This window comes from Podarcis cretensis, assembly GCF_951804945.1.
Source record: "Podarcis cretensis genome assembly, chromosome: 4".
NCBI lineage: Eukaryota > Metazoa > Chordata > Lepidosauria > Squamata > Lacertidae > Podarcis > Podarcis cretensis.
In genome coordinates, this window is record NC_137173.1 from 84,301,234 (window position 1) to 84,316,150 (window position 14,917).

The 14,917-nt window shown below is 43.0% G+C and overlaps 1 protein-coding gene across 2 annotated transcripts; it reads right to left on the bottom strand.

Moving 5' to 3' along the window:
- Nucleotides 1-116: 116 nt before the first annotated feature.
- BIVM (basic, immunoglobulin-like variable motif containing) lies at nucleotides 117-11,582 on the bottom strand. 2 transcript variants are annotated; one of them, XM_079972822.1, is made up of 10 exons: nucleotides 11,411-11,580; nucleotides 9,051-9,649; nucleotides 8,012-8,138; nucleotides 6,937-7,032; nucleotides 6,675-6,779; nucleotides 5,921-6,015; nucleotides 4,907-5,039; nucleotides 3,174-3,257; nucleotides 2,116-2,212; nucleotides 117-853 (listed from the first exon to the last, which is right to left on the bottom strand). In XM_079972822.1, the coding sequence occupies exons 2-10, from the start codon at nucleotides 9,529-9,531 to the stop codon at nucleotides 560-562; spliced, it is 1,512 nt and encodes a 503-aa protein (XP_079828948.1). In that variant the 5' UTR covers nucleotides 9,532-9,649; nucleotides 11,411-11,580; the 3' UTR covers nucleotides 117-559. The 2 variants fall into 2 exon arrangements, with proteins under 2 accessions (XP_079828948.1, XP_079828949.1); XM_079972823.1 differs by lacking the exon at nucleotides 6,937-7,032 and having other exon boundaries at nucleotides 11,411-11,582.
- Between the last annotated feature and the right edge of the window lie 3,335 nt (nucleotides 11,583-14,917).

The following is a 14,917-nucleotide window of genomic DNA, read 5'->3' on the forward strand; positions in this document are numbered from 1 at the left end:
AACAGTCACCAAACTGAGATCACCCAATAACAATACAAATTTAACATTTGGTGTTTGGTAAATTTAGAACTGGACTGTGGTGTCCTTATTGCATTTTTTATTTTCTTTTTTCAGAACTAAATACACAGTATACATTTAATACCATTATACAGGTAAAAGGTAAAGGTAAACCATTATACAATGTGTGTTTAATAAATCATTTTGGAAGTTAACAAATCTCATGCTTCTGAGTATTATCTATCTCTTCTAATAATAGATTCCCCAGGCCCCCACCCTCCCCACAATGGCTTTGATCTTGATTATTTCCCCTTCTGATTTCATGGTCAGAAACGCAGGTCAATTGCTGATTATACTGGATTGTAAAGTGTACAATATTCTGTGCTTATCTTTGAGCTAGTGTTTCTCAGCATCCCCAACATTCACAGGTTTAAAGCAGCAAACATTGCTAAGGTTCCATGTCGTACTGAAATTTCTACCCTCTCTCTACTATGTGCATAATGTACTTTAAACCTATCTTAAGGAATACTTTACAGTACATCAATTGCACAAGCAGTTCTTTCTAGTCATTCCCGTCAAAATCTGTGTAACTCTGAAAGCCGCTATTCCGCCTTTCGTGAAGATGAGACAACTTCTTCCAGACAGATTCCTGGTGGAAGCTAGCACTGAAAGATCTTCCCAGGCGCCCATGCTGCTTCTTAGAAATATTGTCTTCGCTCTCAGACTTGGCGATACCCGGCGTCTGCGACGGGGGCTGCAAGTCTTGTCTAGCATTTCCAAATGGGAAGTTCCAGGGGCCAAACCTTTGCCAGCTAAGCCTCTGGAGAGCAATGATGCAATGCAGATTTCCTCCTACCTAAAAATCAAGGAGAAATCAAGGAGAAACAGAAAACCAAGTTCTAGATTTGGTACTAAGTTCCTTTCCTACGATTTCATGCTTTCCTCACCCTCCATTATAAGACTTTAAACTTTTTTGAGCCTGCGCAGGAGAGATGCTACTCTTCATCTCTGCCAACCCCTCACAGCACTGGCTCTGCTTATAATAATAATAATAATAATAAATAATAATAATAATAATAATAATAATAATAATAATAATAATAATAATAATAATTTATTATTTATACACCACCCATCTAGCTGAGTTTCCCCAACCACTCTTGACAGCTCCCAACAGAATATTTAAAAAGCTGGTGAACAAGTACAGTGGTACCTCAGGTTACATACGCTTCAGGTTACATACGCTTCAGGTTACAGACTCCGCTAACCCAGAAATAATGCTGCAGGTTAAGAACTTTGCTTCAGGATGAGAACAGAAACCGTGCTCCGGCGGTGCAGCAGCAGCAGGAGGCCCCATTAGCTAAAGTGGTGCTTCAGGTTAAGAACAGTTTCAGGTTAAGAACGGACCTACGGAACGAATTCAGTACTTAACCTGAGGTACCACTGTATCCAAAAAGCTGGTGAAAACATGTGAACAAACACATTTCAGCAATGCATTTTTCAGCAGTCATGCTACTTCCTATCTGGCTAATTTTTTACAGGGCAGTGACCTAGTAAGAGCCGTGAGCAAGAATATAAACTATTGGGTGGAAAGAGCTGGTCTGCAGCAGATACCTTTAAGTCAGCCTTTTCCCTTGAAAGAGCAAAGAGATCAGGAAGAGGTTGCTTAAGAGGGGCTATCAAAAGTCTTTTAATTTTTTTGCTGTACTGGAATACTGAGGCAGGTTCCTCAGAAGGCCAGTGAAAGAAAACACAGAGTTACCACAGAGTTCTGATGCTTAGCCAAACAATCTTTTATTTGGCAGCATATACTGAGAAAGTTACTTTTTGCAGAGAACAAGTTTTAGTCATTTATTTCACCAGCTTTTCTTAGTTCACATGAGCAGTGGGAGTCACACTAGATGGATATACAGAACTACTAGAGCTCCCTGACCTTATGTATTCCTAACATTTTCACTCAGGGATTAATTTTTCCACATTTCTTCAGCAGTTGTAAATTTTACATCACTCACACAGCAATCATCCCTTACAGCTAGAGCCTTAAAGGCAAGCCAACCTAATGAGGCATAAATCCTCAAGAAGCAAGATAATCTTGTTATCAAGATGAAACAATTTTACCTTCTTTGTCTTCCGATACTGAAGGCCCCTTTCCAAGTGCCGGATATCTAGATACTCAGGATTTTGTGTGTTCAAGTCAGTTACAATATCTGCCCACCTGTGCAAAACAATAAATAAATCAGGGGGTGTGGTGAGAGGCTGGCAAAGAGATCACAAATTCAGTGTAGAACATGTCATGCAACAAAACTGCATGAGCAGTTTTTATGGTTTTAAAACTATTTGGGATTCAGATTACAATACAATCTTAATTAGGAGAATCCTGCACAGCACGTGACATAAACATTTTCCCCCTTGATGGACCTTTTAAAAACGAACACACAAAAAATTCATCACTCAAAAATGACTACAATCACACAGGCCTATGAGAACAGTGCTTCTGTATTACCCAAGTATTTCCCTCACTAATTTGTTAGCTCCTCTTTGGCCTCTGCCTCTTCACTTACCAAAACAAACTGATAAACGATTTTCATTAATCAGTAAGGTGGAAAAAAATGTATTTTCTATCCTTGGTATTTTTTTTTTTAAGATGGGAAAGTTAGTTTTGCAAAGAGAGAGAACAAGACAAGAACAATAAGGAGGGGATGTAGTATTTTGTAGACACCACAATCTTCTCCTTCCAGAGTCTTCATACCACTCTTAGTATGTTCAATGCCAAGGAGAAATTGTGAACTCACAAGAGATGACGCTACACAGTTTCTCTTAGAAATTTGTTTCTCAACAAAACGGTACCTTTGCAGAGAAAGATGTTTAAAATTTACGTCTCTTCAAGACCAATTCCCACCCCCACCCCTGGGTTCTACACCAGATACCTAGTAATACACCGGATACCTATGTGAAACAGGATGTAGATCAGATACAAACTCCTGCCTACATTTTGTAAAGAAGCACAGTACCACAAAAACCTTCACAGAAGTTGTAAATGAAAATTCAAAATACTCTTGGAAACATCTCTCTTGTCCAGTTTTTGCACTTGCCATTAACAGCAGCTCTACAAGCATGTGAAGTTCATAAAACCTAAATCTGTATCTGATTAATCCCACTAGGGTGTGCTAACTTACTTTTTGCAATGAATAGTTGGGTGTTTCCTGCTTGGCTCTCCGATGAGTATCCAATGTTCCACATCTTGCTGCAACAGGCGCCCTCTAGTGCACACAAAATAATATCCCCTCATTTACCACAATAAGACATACAGCTTATGAAAAAGCTTAGAATCATAGAACTGTAGAGTTGGAAGGGACCACAAGGGTCATCTCGTTCAATGCAGGAATCTTTTTGCCCAACATGGGGGCTCAAACCCACAACCCTGAGATTAAGAGTCTCATGTTCCACGGAATGAGCTACGCTTTCTAAGGTATTCTGAACAGTCAGTATGTGTGTCTCAATATTACCACTTAGCTGTTTTCCTTCTACATAACAATACAATTTCTGTTAAGGATGACTAAAACAACTTTAAATGTTTTCCATGACTGTGGTTCAGAGAAATTGCTTCAGACTTAAACATGTGAAATATGATGTACCCCAGTCTTAATTAAAGTACAGGCACCAATTAATCTTGAAGGACTGGCTTCACATTTACACTGCATCACCTCTTACTCATTTCAGCATATTTAACAACTTGCACAAGTGGAAATAAATTTGCTGTAGAATTCTTAAGTTATTTTTGGATGCAACACCAAGCCAACATTTGCGTTTTGTTACTCCCCCTTCCTAGCAAGGAGCCCATGGCGGCGGCAGCCTAAGCGTTCATGGCAAACCATTAGCCATGACTTACCATGAAATGTGAATACAGCTGGTGAGTCGATGGCTAAACTGAGATCTCCCCAGTTCACAGCTCACACTACTGCTGCTCTTGGTGAAGATGTGCGTGGTTTTCGTTTTGTTAGGTTTTTTAAATAAGATTTCAGTCCAAATTAGAAAATATATCAAAAAAATTTGAAAGCAAGCCATCTTCATGCTGTGTTCTCAATGCCGTTAAAGTACATAAACATTTTTTGTAAGTAGGTGTGCACCCCTTAGGGATGTGGTCTAAACCACTGAGCCTCTTGGGCTTGCCGATCAGAAGGTTGGCGGTTCGATCCCTACAACGGGGTGAGCTCCCGTTGCTCGGTCCCTGATCCTGCCAACCTAGCAGTTCAAAAGCACATCAAAGTGCAAGTAGATAAATCGGTACTGCTCCAGCGGGAAGGTAAACGGCGTTTCCATGCGCTGCTTTTGTTCGCCAGAAGCGGCTTAGTCATGCTGGCCACATGACCTGGAAGCTGTATGCCGGCTCCCTTGGCCAATAAAGCGAGATGAGCTCTGCAACCCCAGAGTCAGCCACGACTGGACCTGATGGTGAGGGGTCCCTTTACCTTTATTAATATGAATGACCTCAGGCTCGCTTTTTCCACAGGGTGACCAGCAACTGTTCAAGTGCTGTTTTTGATGCTTTGCATAGGGCATGAATTTCCAAAAACCTTCATCCATAAACATCTGGATGGGAAGTTTCATTCTACTCACTGACTCAAAAAGTCACTGGGTAGCATCTGATGTCATTCTGCAAACAGGAAAACCTTTTGCATGAACATAAGTTTCTCCTGCTCGCAAAGCAAGCATGTTGGATGCTACTCACTGACTCTCATATAGCAAGCATCCTGTCATGTGTTCTTCCTATCACCTACTTCTGACAACCCTGTCTCTGATTCTCCAAAGGCTTTAATATACCCAGCATATAGAAACGTAGAGTAGCCTGGATTTAACAACATATTATTCAAAGAATGCCCATAGCATCAGTAGGTCATCAAAATCTTACTTGTATGCCTTGCTAGGTTTTATTGGGGTGGCTTCAAATCCAATGGGGCAAAAATAATGATTTTGGCAATGGTAAATGTAGGCCACAGATTCATCTCGCAGTCCCTCTGTTAGTTTGGTCAAAGCCCCCGAAGCTACAAATTAAAACAAGATAAAAGTCACTGGTAATTTGGATTTAGTCTGCAATGAGCTTCTAAATACTGCCATAGCTTCTAAATACTCTCTGTTTATTAAAACAGATTGAAATGTACTAGTCAAAAAAAGGCAATGCAACTGTATTAAAATACGTTTTTTTAAAAACAAAAACCCGCTTCAACATTTCTTTGGGTTTTGTTTTTGCAATCGAGTGGTTTATAAATTTTATTACATAAATAAATAAACGAAACCAGCCTCACCTAACACGGTAGTCTCCACATACTTTGGACTACAACTCCAATCATTCCTAACCTTTGGGTCATGCTAGCTAGAGCTGGAATCCAACAACATCTGGAAGCTTGCATTAACTTTATGCCCCGCCAGAAAGGTTCTGTGTTGCCTCCAGAAGCAGCTGAGGTGATCTGAAGTTCTATGTCAACTGCAGTTTCGTTTCATTTTTAAGCCACCCTTTCTCCTATAGGAACCCATGGTAATGAACAAAATGGGGCACTACCAGTCAGATGGGCAGGTGGCATATAAATAATAATTATTATTATTCTAGGAGGAGATTCAGCTGAGAGGCTCTCTCTTCTCTATTTTGTTTTCAACTGGCATGCTGTCCAAGTCCCCTCCACAAGGAAGTTTTCTGGCAAAGTTCAAGAATGCATGCTACAAAATAGCATTGTCCTTTTTAAAAATAAAATAAAAAGTTCTGTACTGAGTTCAATGTAGATGTTATACAGAAATGTTTTAATAAATAATGCAACTGCTAAGATATGTTTTAATAAACATAGTGGCTATATATTCTGGTTCTCTTTTCCCTTCTGTCATTTTCTATTGTTCTGTCTGACAACTCATCTTAATAAAATTAGTTACTTACCAGTCTCCCCAGCTGTCTTATACTTCCCGTGAGGTTTATAGAGAAAATATGAGCATCCTTTTACATGGAAATGGTCGTTAATTTGTCTGAACCACCTGAAGAGCACAAAGTGGGAAAACATAGTACTCTTAAAAGACAACATCTCTGGTCCATCATAGCCCCAGAAAACGATTCCCTCTGCCCCACTTTATTTCTCCTTTAAATGCTATGAACATCATACGAAATGGCTATATGTTCACAACATGCCCCGATTAAGCATGTAGCAAAATGATTCTATGCATTGTCAAATAAGTGTGCACAGGATTTCAGCCTCTCCTTCCCTGGTGCTTTCTGCTTATTTCACCTCACTGTACTGTAAGAGCAGCTCTTACAGGCTAAGTTGCTTCACATGTCCTTCTCCTCTGAACCTAAGGGCAGCTGAACTTAAGGGCTGGTCAGTCACATGCCAGAAGCATCATTAACACAACAAAGCATGTTAGTGCATTTCAGCATAAATGTTACCTGCACGTTTTTAAAGCTTTGTACATATTTATGGACCACAATTGGTCCATTAAGACTTTATCCACTGTTCGGGTCTCCTTGGAAGCAAGCCCCACTGAACTCAATGGCATTTACACCAAGGGAAGTGAGTAGATTGCAGCCCTAGCAAAGTTCTATAGATTAATAATAACTGAATGCCATTTAAGATACTTTTTTAAAAAGTTGCACATATAACCCTGTCGAATAGCGCAAGGTATAGCAAGAACAGCTTTACCTCATTAATGTTGTATTTCCAGTAAATGGCCCAAATCTAATTTCTTCGAAAGGAGGTTGAAATCCCAATATATGCAAAGCCTCTTCTTGAGTAACAGGAGGTAAGCTGGTTAAAAATAAGATGAGAATGTAAGGAATTACCACTTTAAAAAGCAAGGATTAGGCTATTTCTTTAGAACACTGACTAGGATGTAAGTCCCACTAAATCCAGTAGGACTTACCCCGAAATGAAAATAGTTAAATAGCTCCATCGAGTGACTTACTTTCCAGCTCCCATTGTGCTATAGAGGAAATTCCAGCAAGAGACTAATGAGGAAATCCCACATGAAGTCTTATATTGAGGGCGGCTTATACAATACCTTTAAAAGAACACATTGCTTAAGTTTATGCAGCCATGTTAAGATGTAAAGGAAAACAATGTATTTCACTTTTGACAAATTAATAGACACAAAAAAATCAGTCACAGAATTTGCTTCGCAACTGAATAACTGGCTCCTCTCACAAGAAAATCATTACCTCAGCACTCTCTACTCCATGCGTTGCATCCACCTAAGTAGTTCCACGAGCATACAAGATCCCCACCCTCTAGCCGCACACCCCTAAATCTGCTCTGGAGGGATGGGGGAACCCCCAAAATATATGTAAAGGATGTACTGGGATCCAGAGGTGATCGCACTAGCAGAACTGTTTAATTGGAAAACGCCCTTATAGTTATCTTAAGTAATGCAGAGATGTACCTAGAGCGACTTCACCACTAGAGCTTAATAGCTAATAGGACAGCAAAAAAGCTTGACAAAAGAGAGACCTCTTTAGGAAACAGATATATAGATTCCCGAACAAGATTCCACTTATTATTTCAAGGCAGCTGTATTGCTGTATTTTTATTTTTAGTATTGCTGGAGAGAGACCTATCATGTTGTAATACTGATGGAAACTTCATCCGTTTTAGAGGTTGTGGGAAAACCTGGGGCCTTTACTGTCAACACATATGCTCCAGAAGTAATCTGAAATATTCTCAGCCAGCATTTCACACTTAAAACATTCAGGGCTGTTGTTATTCCTGCTCCTTTGAGGAGGCAAGACACCTGTCTATGATAGAGTGCAGAGCTACACACAAACTTGTAATGGAGCCACAAGAAAGTAGCCTTATAATCATAGATTCCTAGAAATGTAAGGTGGGAAGGGACCATGAGGGTTATGTTGGTTTAATGCTTCCAGAAACAAAAGACACTCCTGTGATTTGAATAATCTCACTATAAACATAGCTGTACCCAACATGGGTTTTAAAAATATTCATCTTTACACATTCAAAATTTAAAAATAGCTTTCGAAAACTACCATCTCCGGAGGTCTAACACTTTCCGTTGTTTTATTTCTTCAAGAGCATAATGTTGCGGACATTCTCTGTATTGTTTACTCTTCTTTTCTACAGACATCTTCTTGGTTCCTTGCTTCTTTATGTTGCCTGTCAAATAAGTTTCATAATTATTCTTCAGTTAGACAAAACATTATACGTGAGCGTATTCGGAAGGCAGGTAGGGATATAAATTTAATAATAAAATTTTCTATGTGGCCATGCTGATCTCCAAATTAAAACCAAAATATGAAGTATAGACTGTGTAAGTGTACATAGCTTGGTTTCATTTGCTTAATTTACACTGTGCACAAGTTAGATTTGGACTATTTTGACAAGGGAAAGAGATATGGTTTTGGCGCAGGCATGGCCAAACTTGGCACTCCAGCTGTTTTGGGACTACAACTCCCATCATCCCTAGCTAACAGGACCAGTGGTCAGGGATGGTGGGAATTGTAGTCCCCCAAAAAGCTGGAGGGCTGAGTTTGGGGATGGATGCCTGGTTTAGGGTATAGTATAGGAGACATACACAGAAAGCAAAACATGAATTGGAAGACAGGCTGCTCAGGAAAAGCATTTTGGTTCCTGAAATTCATTCCAGTTACGCAGATAAAATATAACTGATGGAATTCTACAGGACGCGGTATTAGTGTGTGAAAATAGTTCCGATCCAATGATACCCAGGCATGCACCTCCAGATGGTGGAGGTGTCAGGTGAGCTATCCTGGCGCCCAGGCATCTTCACTTGGTCGCAAGCGGGCCGACAGCCAGGTACAAAATGTGCCTGGCTAATTTTTAACACTGCCTGGAATCCAGCACAGTGAAAGGGAATCTTCCCCTGCCCCATCTTCAATTCTCACCAGTAGGAGCACCAGGGCTGTGAATACAGCTGGGACTACAGCACTCCAACCACTGCCTGCCAGGAGTTTATATTACAACCTAAGTATATTTTTCAGGAGTTGCTTTCCATTTATTTAGATAAAAACACCACCACCACCGAATGTTCCATCAAAATAATTGTACCTGCTCGATTCTTCAGCTCTGGGGATGTATCACTGAATTCAGACTTATCAATTTCCCACGCCAATGGGAGCTTTCCAAGGCTATTGGACAAACTTTCCAAGTGAGTATCTTCATTGTAAACTATGTCTGATGCGCCAGTCCGAATGCCAATGAAGCCAGGCGAATTGTTCCTAACATTTAAGGCAGTGTTGTCTTGTAGGCAGGCACTAACTATAGCACTTGGGCTTTTGCGAGCAGATGTCACCTGGTTTAAGAAAGCATAGTCGGAACAGATAGTGTAAAACTTTTCTCGGGTATGAGTGACGGGGCATCCCCACGGATAATGCCTGTCCCCACTAGATCCAAGAGAGGCAACAGAGGCACCGGCAGCACAGAACGGTTTTACAGTACCATGAAGATTCACTTCTGAAGCTGTTCTTCCAGGTCCATGCTCGTTTTCTACAGAACCACTCTCTAGCTGAGAGTCTGCAATGTTAGGCATTGAATGAATATACAAAGCTTTTCCAAGGTAATAAAAGGACAGTGAGCCGGGGGCTCCTTTCCAACACAGACGCTGCCTACATCGCTTCCCCCAGATTTACGAGATAATTTCAAATTGTCTGAAATAAAGAAGAGAGCATGTTATGTTTTCAGATACAGTGGTACCTTGGTTTAAGTACTTAATTCGTTCCGGAGGTCCGTTCTTAACCTGAAACTGTTCTTAACCTGAAGCACCACTTTAGCTAATGGGGCCTCCTGCTGCTGCTGCACCGTCGGAGCACGATTTCTGTTCTCATTCTGAAGCAAAGTTCTTAACCTGAGGTACTATTTCTGGGTTAGCGGATTCTGTAACCTGAAGCGTATGTAACCCGAGGTACCACTGTAATAATAATAAGTGTTGTGTATTGAGTCAAAGGATTTTATATCAGTATTATTATTGTCTGTATTTGCATTAGGGTAAAGTAACTGCCTTTTGGTTCCAGAGGGTACAGCTACTATTGGTTCATTTAAGCTGCTGTATTTGGATCCTCTGTCTTATTGGTTTCCTCCAAAAGGCAGGACTGTGATTGCCTGATATTGTTCCCTCCAAAATGTATTCTTTCTAGCTAGTTCCCTGTCCCTATAAATGTAGCTCTCCCCTCCTCAGTCTTCAGTCTTGTTGCTTTAATAAAGAAGTGTTACTAGAGAACTGTCTCCAGCATATTATGTCAAGAGAGCTGAAATCACAAACCCCACGTCACAACAATAAGCATACCAGAATTCTTTGCAGCAAAACTTGGGACTGGTACACAATTTATTTTCTCCATGTACCTGCCCAAGCCAACTTATTATATCCTCCTTTGAGGCGAGAAGCCACAACTTGAAGGGGAAGACCTACATTTAGGAAACTATGACAACAAATTCAGGTAATGCTGTACACCTACACTCCCTGTGTGTGTCAGGAGGGTTTGTTGTGCATGTGTGTGAAATTATTAGAACTAGACAAAGGTTCCCAGACAGTAAGTGAACACAAGCCCTAAGGCCGCAGGATGCTCACTTGCAAGGGGCCGAAGGCAAAGGCTTGCAACCGACTGCGTTGTCCCCCACAGCACCTAGACGTCCAAGGCGCAACTGCCTCTGAACATGAAGGCTCTAACTCATTTACCATGGTGAACAAGAAAGCCAATTGGCAATCATAAAGGACTTCATAACTGGACATATTCAGACTGACACACGCAGAGAAAAGGAAAATAATTAGAGCACCTCATTTGAAATCCCATGGAAGGTGAGGCATTGACAGCAATCGCTAAGAACGCCACTGTTCGCTTAATGATTCATATACCAACTAAAATGCAATTAGATGTTAATAAAAATATATATATGAATTGTAAGAACTGGATGGAAAACATGGATCAAGGAGCACGGGAAACCACTTTGATTAAATTGCATAAATTTTGGAAATGATATTTTGATATCAGTTGGAATCTGTATGTAATTGGCAACACTGTGGTAATATTGGGTAAATATTGGGAAATTATATATATTACATATATATATATATATATATATATATGAATGAAAGACATTGGCAGGCCTAGTGTCCCCCGCCCAACTGCTTTCCCCAACGTGGCAAAAAATAAGAATAGGGGGTCGGTTGCCTTATTTGCTTCTCCCCCCCCCAAAAAAAAAAAATCTTCTTTTTTCTGGCTCCATTGTGAGTCTACCCCTGAATAAGGCGCAACAACAGAGCCTGCACTAAACCAGCACTCGCAGCACACGCCCCGCCCCCCGGACTCCCCCCGCTTTTCTCGAGCAGAGACCCTCACTGCCCGCTGACCCCCCTAACCCCAACCCTCGGGGGGGGGGTGAGTGTTCTCCTCCCCGCTGCCTCTCCTCTTTACCTGCTTGGCGGCGGCCATGACTCGCATCAGCACCAGCATCACCAACAGCGCGCGCCCTCTCCCTCTCGCGCCGCCCCCTCCGAGCTCACCTGAGCGCGCGCGCCAGCGGGCACGCACACATATGCCCAGCTCGCGCGCAAGCCCCGCCTCCGCCCTGCAATCCTACGGGACCCGGGCCAGGAGGAGGAGGAGGAGGAGGAGGGCGCGTAGCTGGAGAGGCCGAAGCTGCCTTGCAGCCCCGCCTCGCTCCTCCTCCGGAAAGAAGGCAACAGCATCAGCCTGCAAACAGCTTGGGGAGGGTTTGGAATAGGTAGGCTAACTTGGGGGCGCGGGGGGGGGGGGAGAGAGTTGATCATTTTGATCACGGCTATTTTATCCGATAGTGATGTATGGAAGTGAGAGCTGGACCATAAAGAAGGCTGATCGCTGAAGAATTGATGCTTTTGAATTCTGGTGCTGGAGGAGACTCTTGAGAGTCCCATCGACTGCAAGAAGATCAAACCTCTCCATTCTTAAGGAAATCAGCCCTGAGTGCTCACTGGAAGGACAGATCCTGAAGCTGAGGCTCCAATACTTTGGCCACCTCATAAGAAGAGAAGACTCCCTGGAAAAGACCCTGATGTTGGGAAAGATGAAGGGCACAAGGAGAAGGGGACAACAGAGGATGAGATGGTTGGACAGTGTTCTCGAGGCTACCAGCATGAGTTTGACCAAACTGCGGGAGGCAGTGGAAGACAGGAGTGCCTGGCGTGCTCTGGTCCATGGGGTCACGAAGAGTCGGACATGACTAAACGACTAAACAACAACAACAACATTTTATCCGATATAGCTTTGCTCCACTCTGTCCAGGTCTTTGTTAATTTGTCGCCCCTGGTCATGTTGTGTGGATGCCTGATGAGCATCTTCCAAAGCAACTACTCTATTCTGAACTTAAAAATGGAAAGCGTAATGCTGGTGGTCAACAAAAAAAAAAAAGTAGTACAAATACTGACAACTGGGAAACACTGGCCTGCAAGCACTCCAGTTGGAGAACAGCCTTTCCCAAAGGTGTCATGGGCTTTGAAGACACTCAAACTCAATACGCAAGGGAGAAACGTGCTAGGAGGAAGGCACGCTTGGCAAACCCTCACCGTGATCAGCTCCCACCCGGAACCCAATGTCCCCACTGTGGAAGGACATGTGGATGCAGAATTGGCCTCCACAATCACTTACGGACTCACTGTTAAAACCGTGTTTATGGAAGACAATCTTACTCGGCTAGGAGTGATTGCCAAAGAAGAAAAAGAATTTGTTGCGCTTTTTTGTTTATTTGCACCCCTACGTTATCTGAACTTGGTGAGGCAGAGTTTTATCTCGGTGCTGTTGGCGAATTCTTTTTGGACAGGCTTCCTCAACCTCTGCCCTCCAGATGTTTTGAGACTACAGTTCCCATCATCCCTGACCACTGGTCCTGCTAGCTAGGGATCATGGGAGATGTAGGCCAAAAACATCTGGAGGGCCAAAGTTGAGGAAGCCTGTTTTTGGATATGGGGTGTTGAAGCACATAGCCTCAGATTTTGCAAAGTTTACTTGTAGGCCCAAATGTGTTGCGAATGTGTCGACCACCAAGGAAACATAACAAGTGCCCAAGTGACGCTGACACAAAATCCCATGTGTACACTAAGTAAAAGAACATAAGCTTTCCCATAGCACACCCTCTCTCCCGTCCCCTCTTTTCTTCCCAACCCCACACTGCATATAACACCAATGTCTCACAACAAATGTAACTGATCTGTAGAAAACGCCAACCTGAAGAAAGAGACAATGTGTGTGCTTTTGTAAACGATGAAAATCTTTAACAAAAGTTTTTAAAAATACAAAGAGTACAGTACAAAGAGTATGATTATTTTTCTTTCTTAATTTAAACAAACAAATATCCTCACAGCTAATCATTTCATGGTTGCCAGTAATGGCATATTTCAGCCATCAAATGCCTACGTGATTAGGTTGTGGTTTTTTGAAAAAAAAAATCCTCCTGAATGTTAATAACGAGGGAAGCGTAGAATTGGAGAGTTGGAAGGGACCCCCAAGGGACATCTAGTCCAGCCCCCAGGTACAGCTCACCAGGAACCATGGGCGTAGCCAGGATTTTTGTTAGGAGGGGCACAACCAAAGTGATGGCTCAGTTAGTTAAGTATTTCTATTGTTTTACTTGTTCTGGGAGGGGCAGCTGCTTCCCTTGCCTACGCTCAAGACAGGAACATAGGAAACTGCCGTATACTGAATTGGTCCATCTAGCTCCCTGACTTGTAGTGGCTCTGCAAAATTTCTAGCAGGGTTCCCTCTCAGCCCTACCTTGAGATGCCAGGGATTCAACCTGGGGTTTTCCACGTGTTTCTTGGCATCCATCTTGTCTCGAGAGGCAATGGAGTACACCTCCAGGGGCAAAGCCAAATAGCATGTTCACAGCACTAAAGTGACCTCCCAGGGCACAAGCCTGGGATGACCAGATAAGATCCCCTCTCGGCCTTGCTGATGCGGCCTGCAGGAAAGCACAGCAACACATTTGGCACCAGCTTGGCTGCAGGAGTTGCCAGAAGGAGGCGTACAAGGCGCCATCCAACCGTTTTAGGGACTCCACTCCAGATTTGCATACGCCTTAGCTGTTTCTTCTCCGAAAGATGTCCCACAAGGCAACAGACATAGGAGCTAACTCCTAAGGGCTGAGTTTCCTTTGGGCCCCCCAATAAAATATTGGAGGGCCCCTTCCTAAGCTGATGGGCATCCTCATTCAAATAGTGTGCGTGCACTGTGTCTTGTGATTGATTATGTGTGATAGCGCTTACCTGGACCTCCCCAGTATTTTATTCAAGATGGCACCCATGGCAGCAGAGGTTTAGGATCAGTTTTCCTTCTCGTACATGGGCCACCTTCCCAGGTAGCACATCTGACCCTCAGTTCCCTCTACAGTATGTGCAGAAACCGCCTTCTTGGCCATTGGTTCCACTATTGGTCTTGTCCGCTCCATCTGCCAGAGACTGTGTTTACCGATCTCACCAGGTTTGAGATCCACCTGCTTCCCTCAACTACCCTTAGTTGGCCAGTCATGCCCATTTCCCATAGTGTGGCTGCTGCTGCATGCTGACAGCTTCTAGGAGCCACAGGTGAGGGCTGAGTGCAGGGTTGGGACCTCTTGCTGCACCGATTGGAAGGTCGGTGGTTCGAATCCCCACAACGGGGTGAGCTCCCATTGCTCGGTCCCAGCTCCTACCCACCTAGCAGTTCGAAAGCACGTCAAAGTGCAAGTAGATAAATAGGTACCACTCCGGCGGGAAGGTAAACAGTGTTTCCATGCGCTGCTCTCGTTCGCCAGAAGCGGCTCAGTCATGCTAGCCACATGACCTGAAAGCTGTACGCAGGCTCCCTCGGCCAATAAAGCGAAATGAGCGCCGCAACCCCAGAGTCGTCCGTGACTGGACCTAATGGTCAGGGGTCCCTTTACCTTTATGCAGAAGGAGAGTTTTCCAC

Excerpts from the sequence above, each read along its gene's own strand:
- BIVM (XM_079972822.1), bottom strand. The coding sequence starts at position 9,531 with ATGCCTAACATTGCAGACTCTCAGCTAGAGAGTGGTTCTGTAGAAAAC. Across the intron at positions 7,033-8,011 it reads GTGTTAGACCTCCGGAGATG|GTATTGTATAAGCCGCCCTC; the intron begins GTAGTTTTCGAA and ends GTTCTTTTAAAG. Across the intron at positions 854-2,115 it reads AGTATCGGAAGACAAAGAAG|GTAGGAGGAAATCTGCATTG; the intron begins GTAAAATTGTTT and ends CTTGATTTTTAG.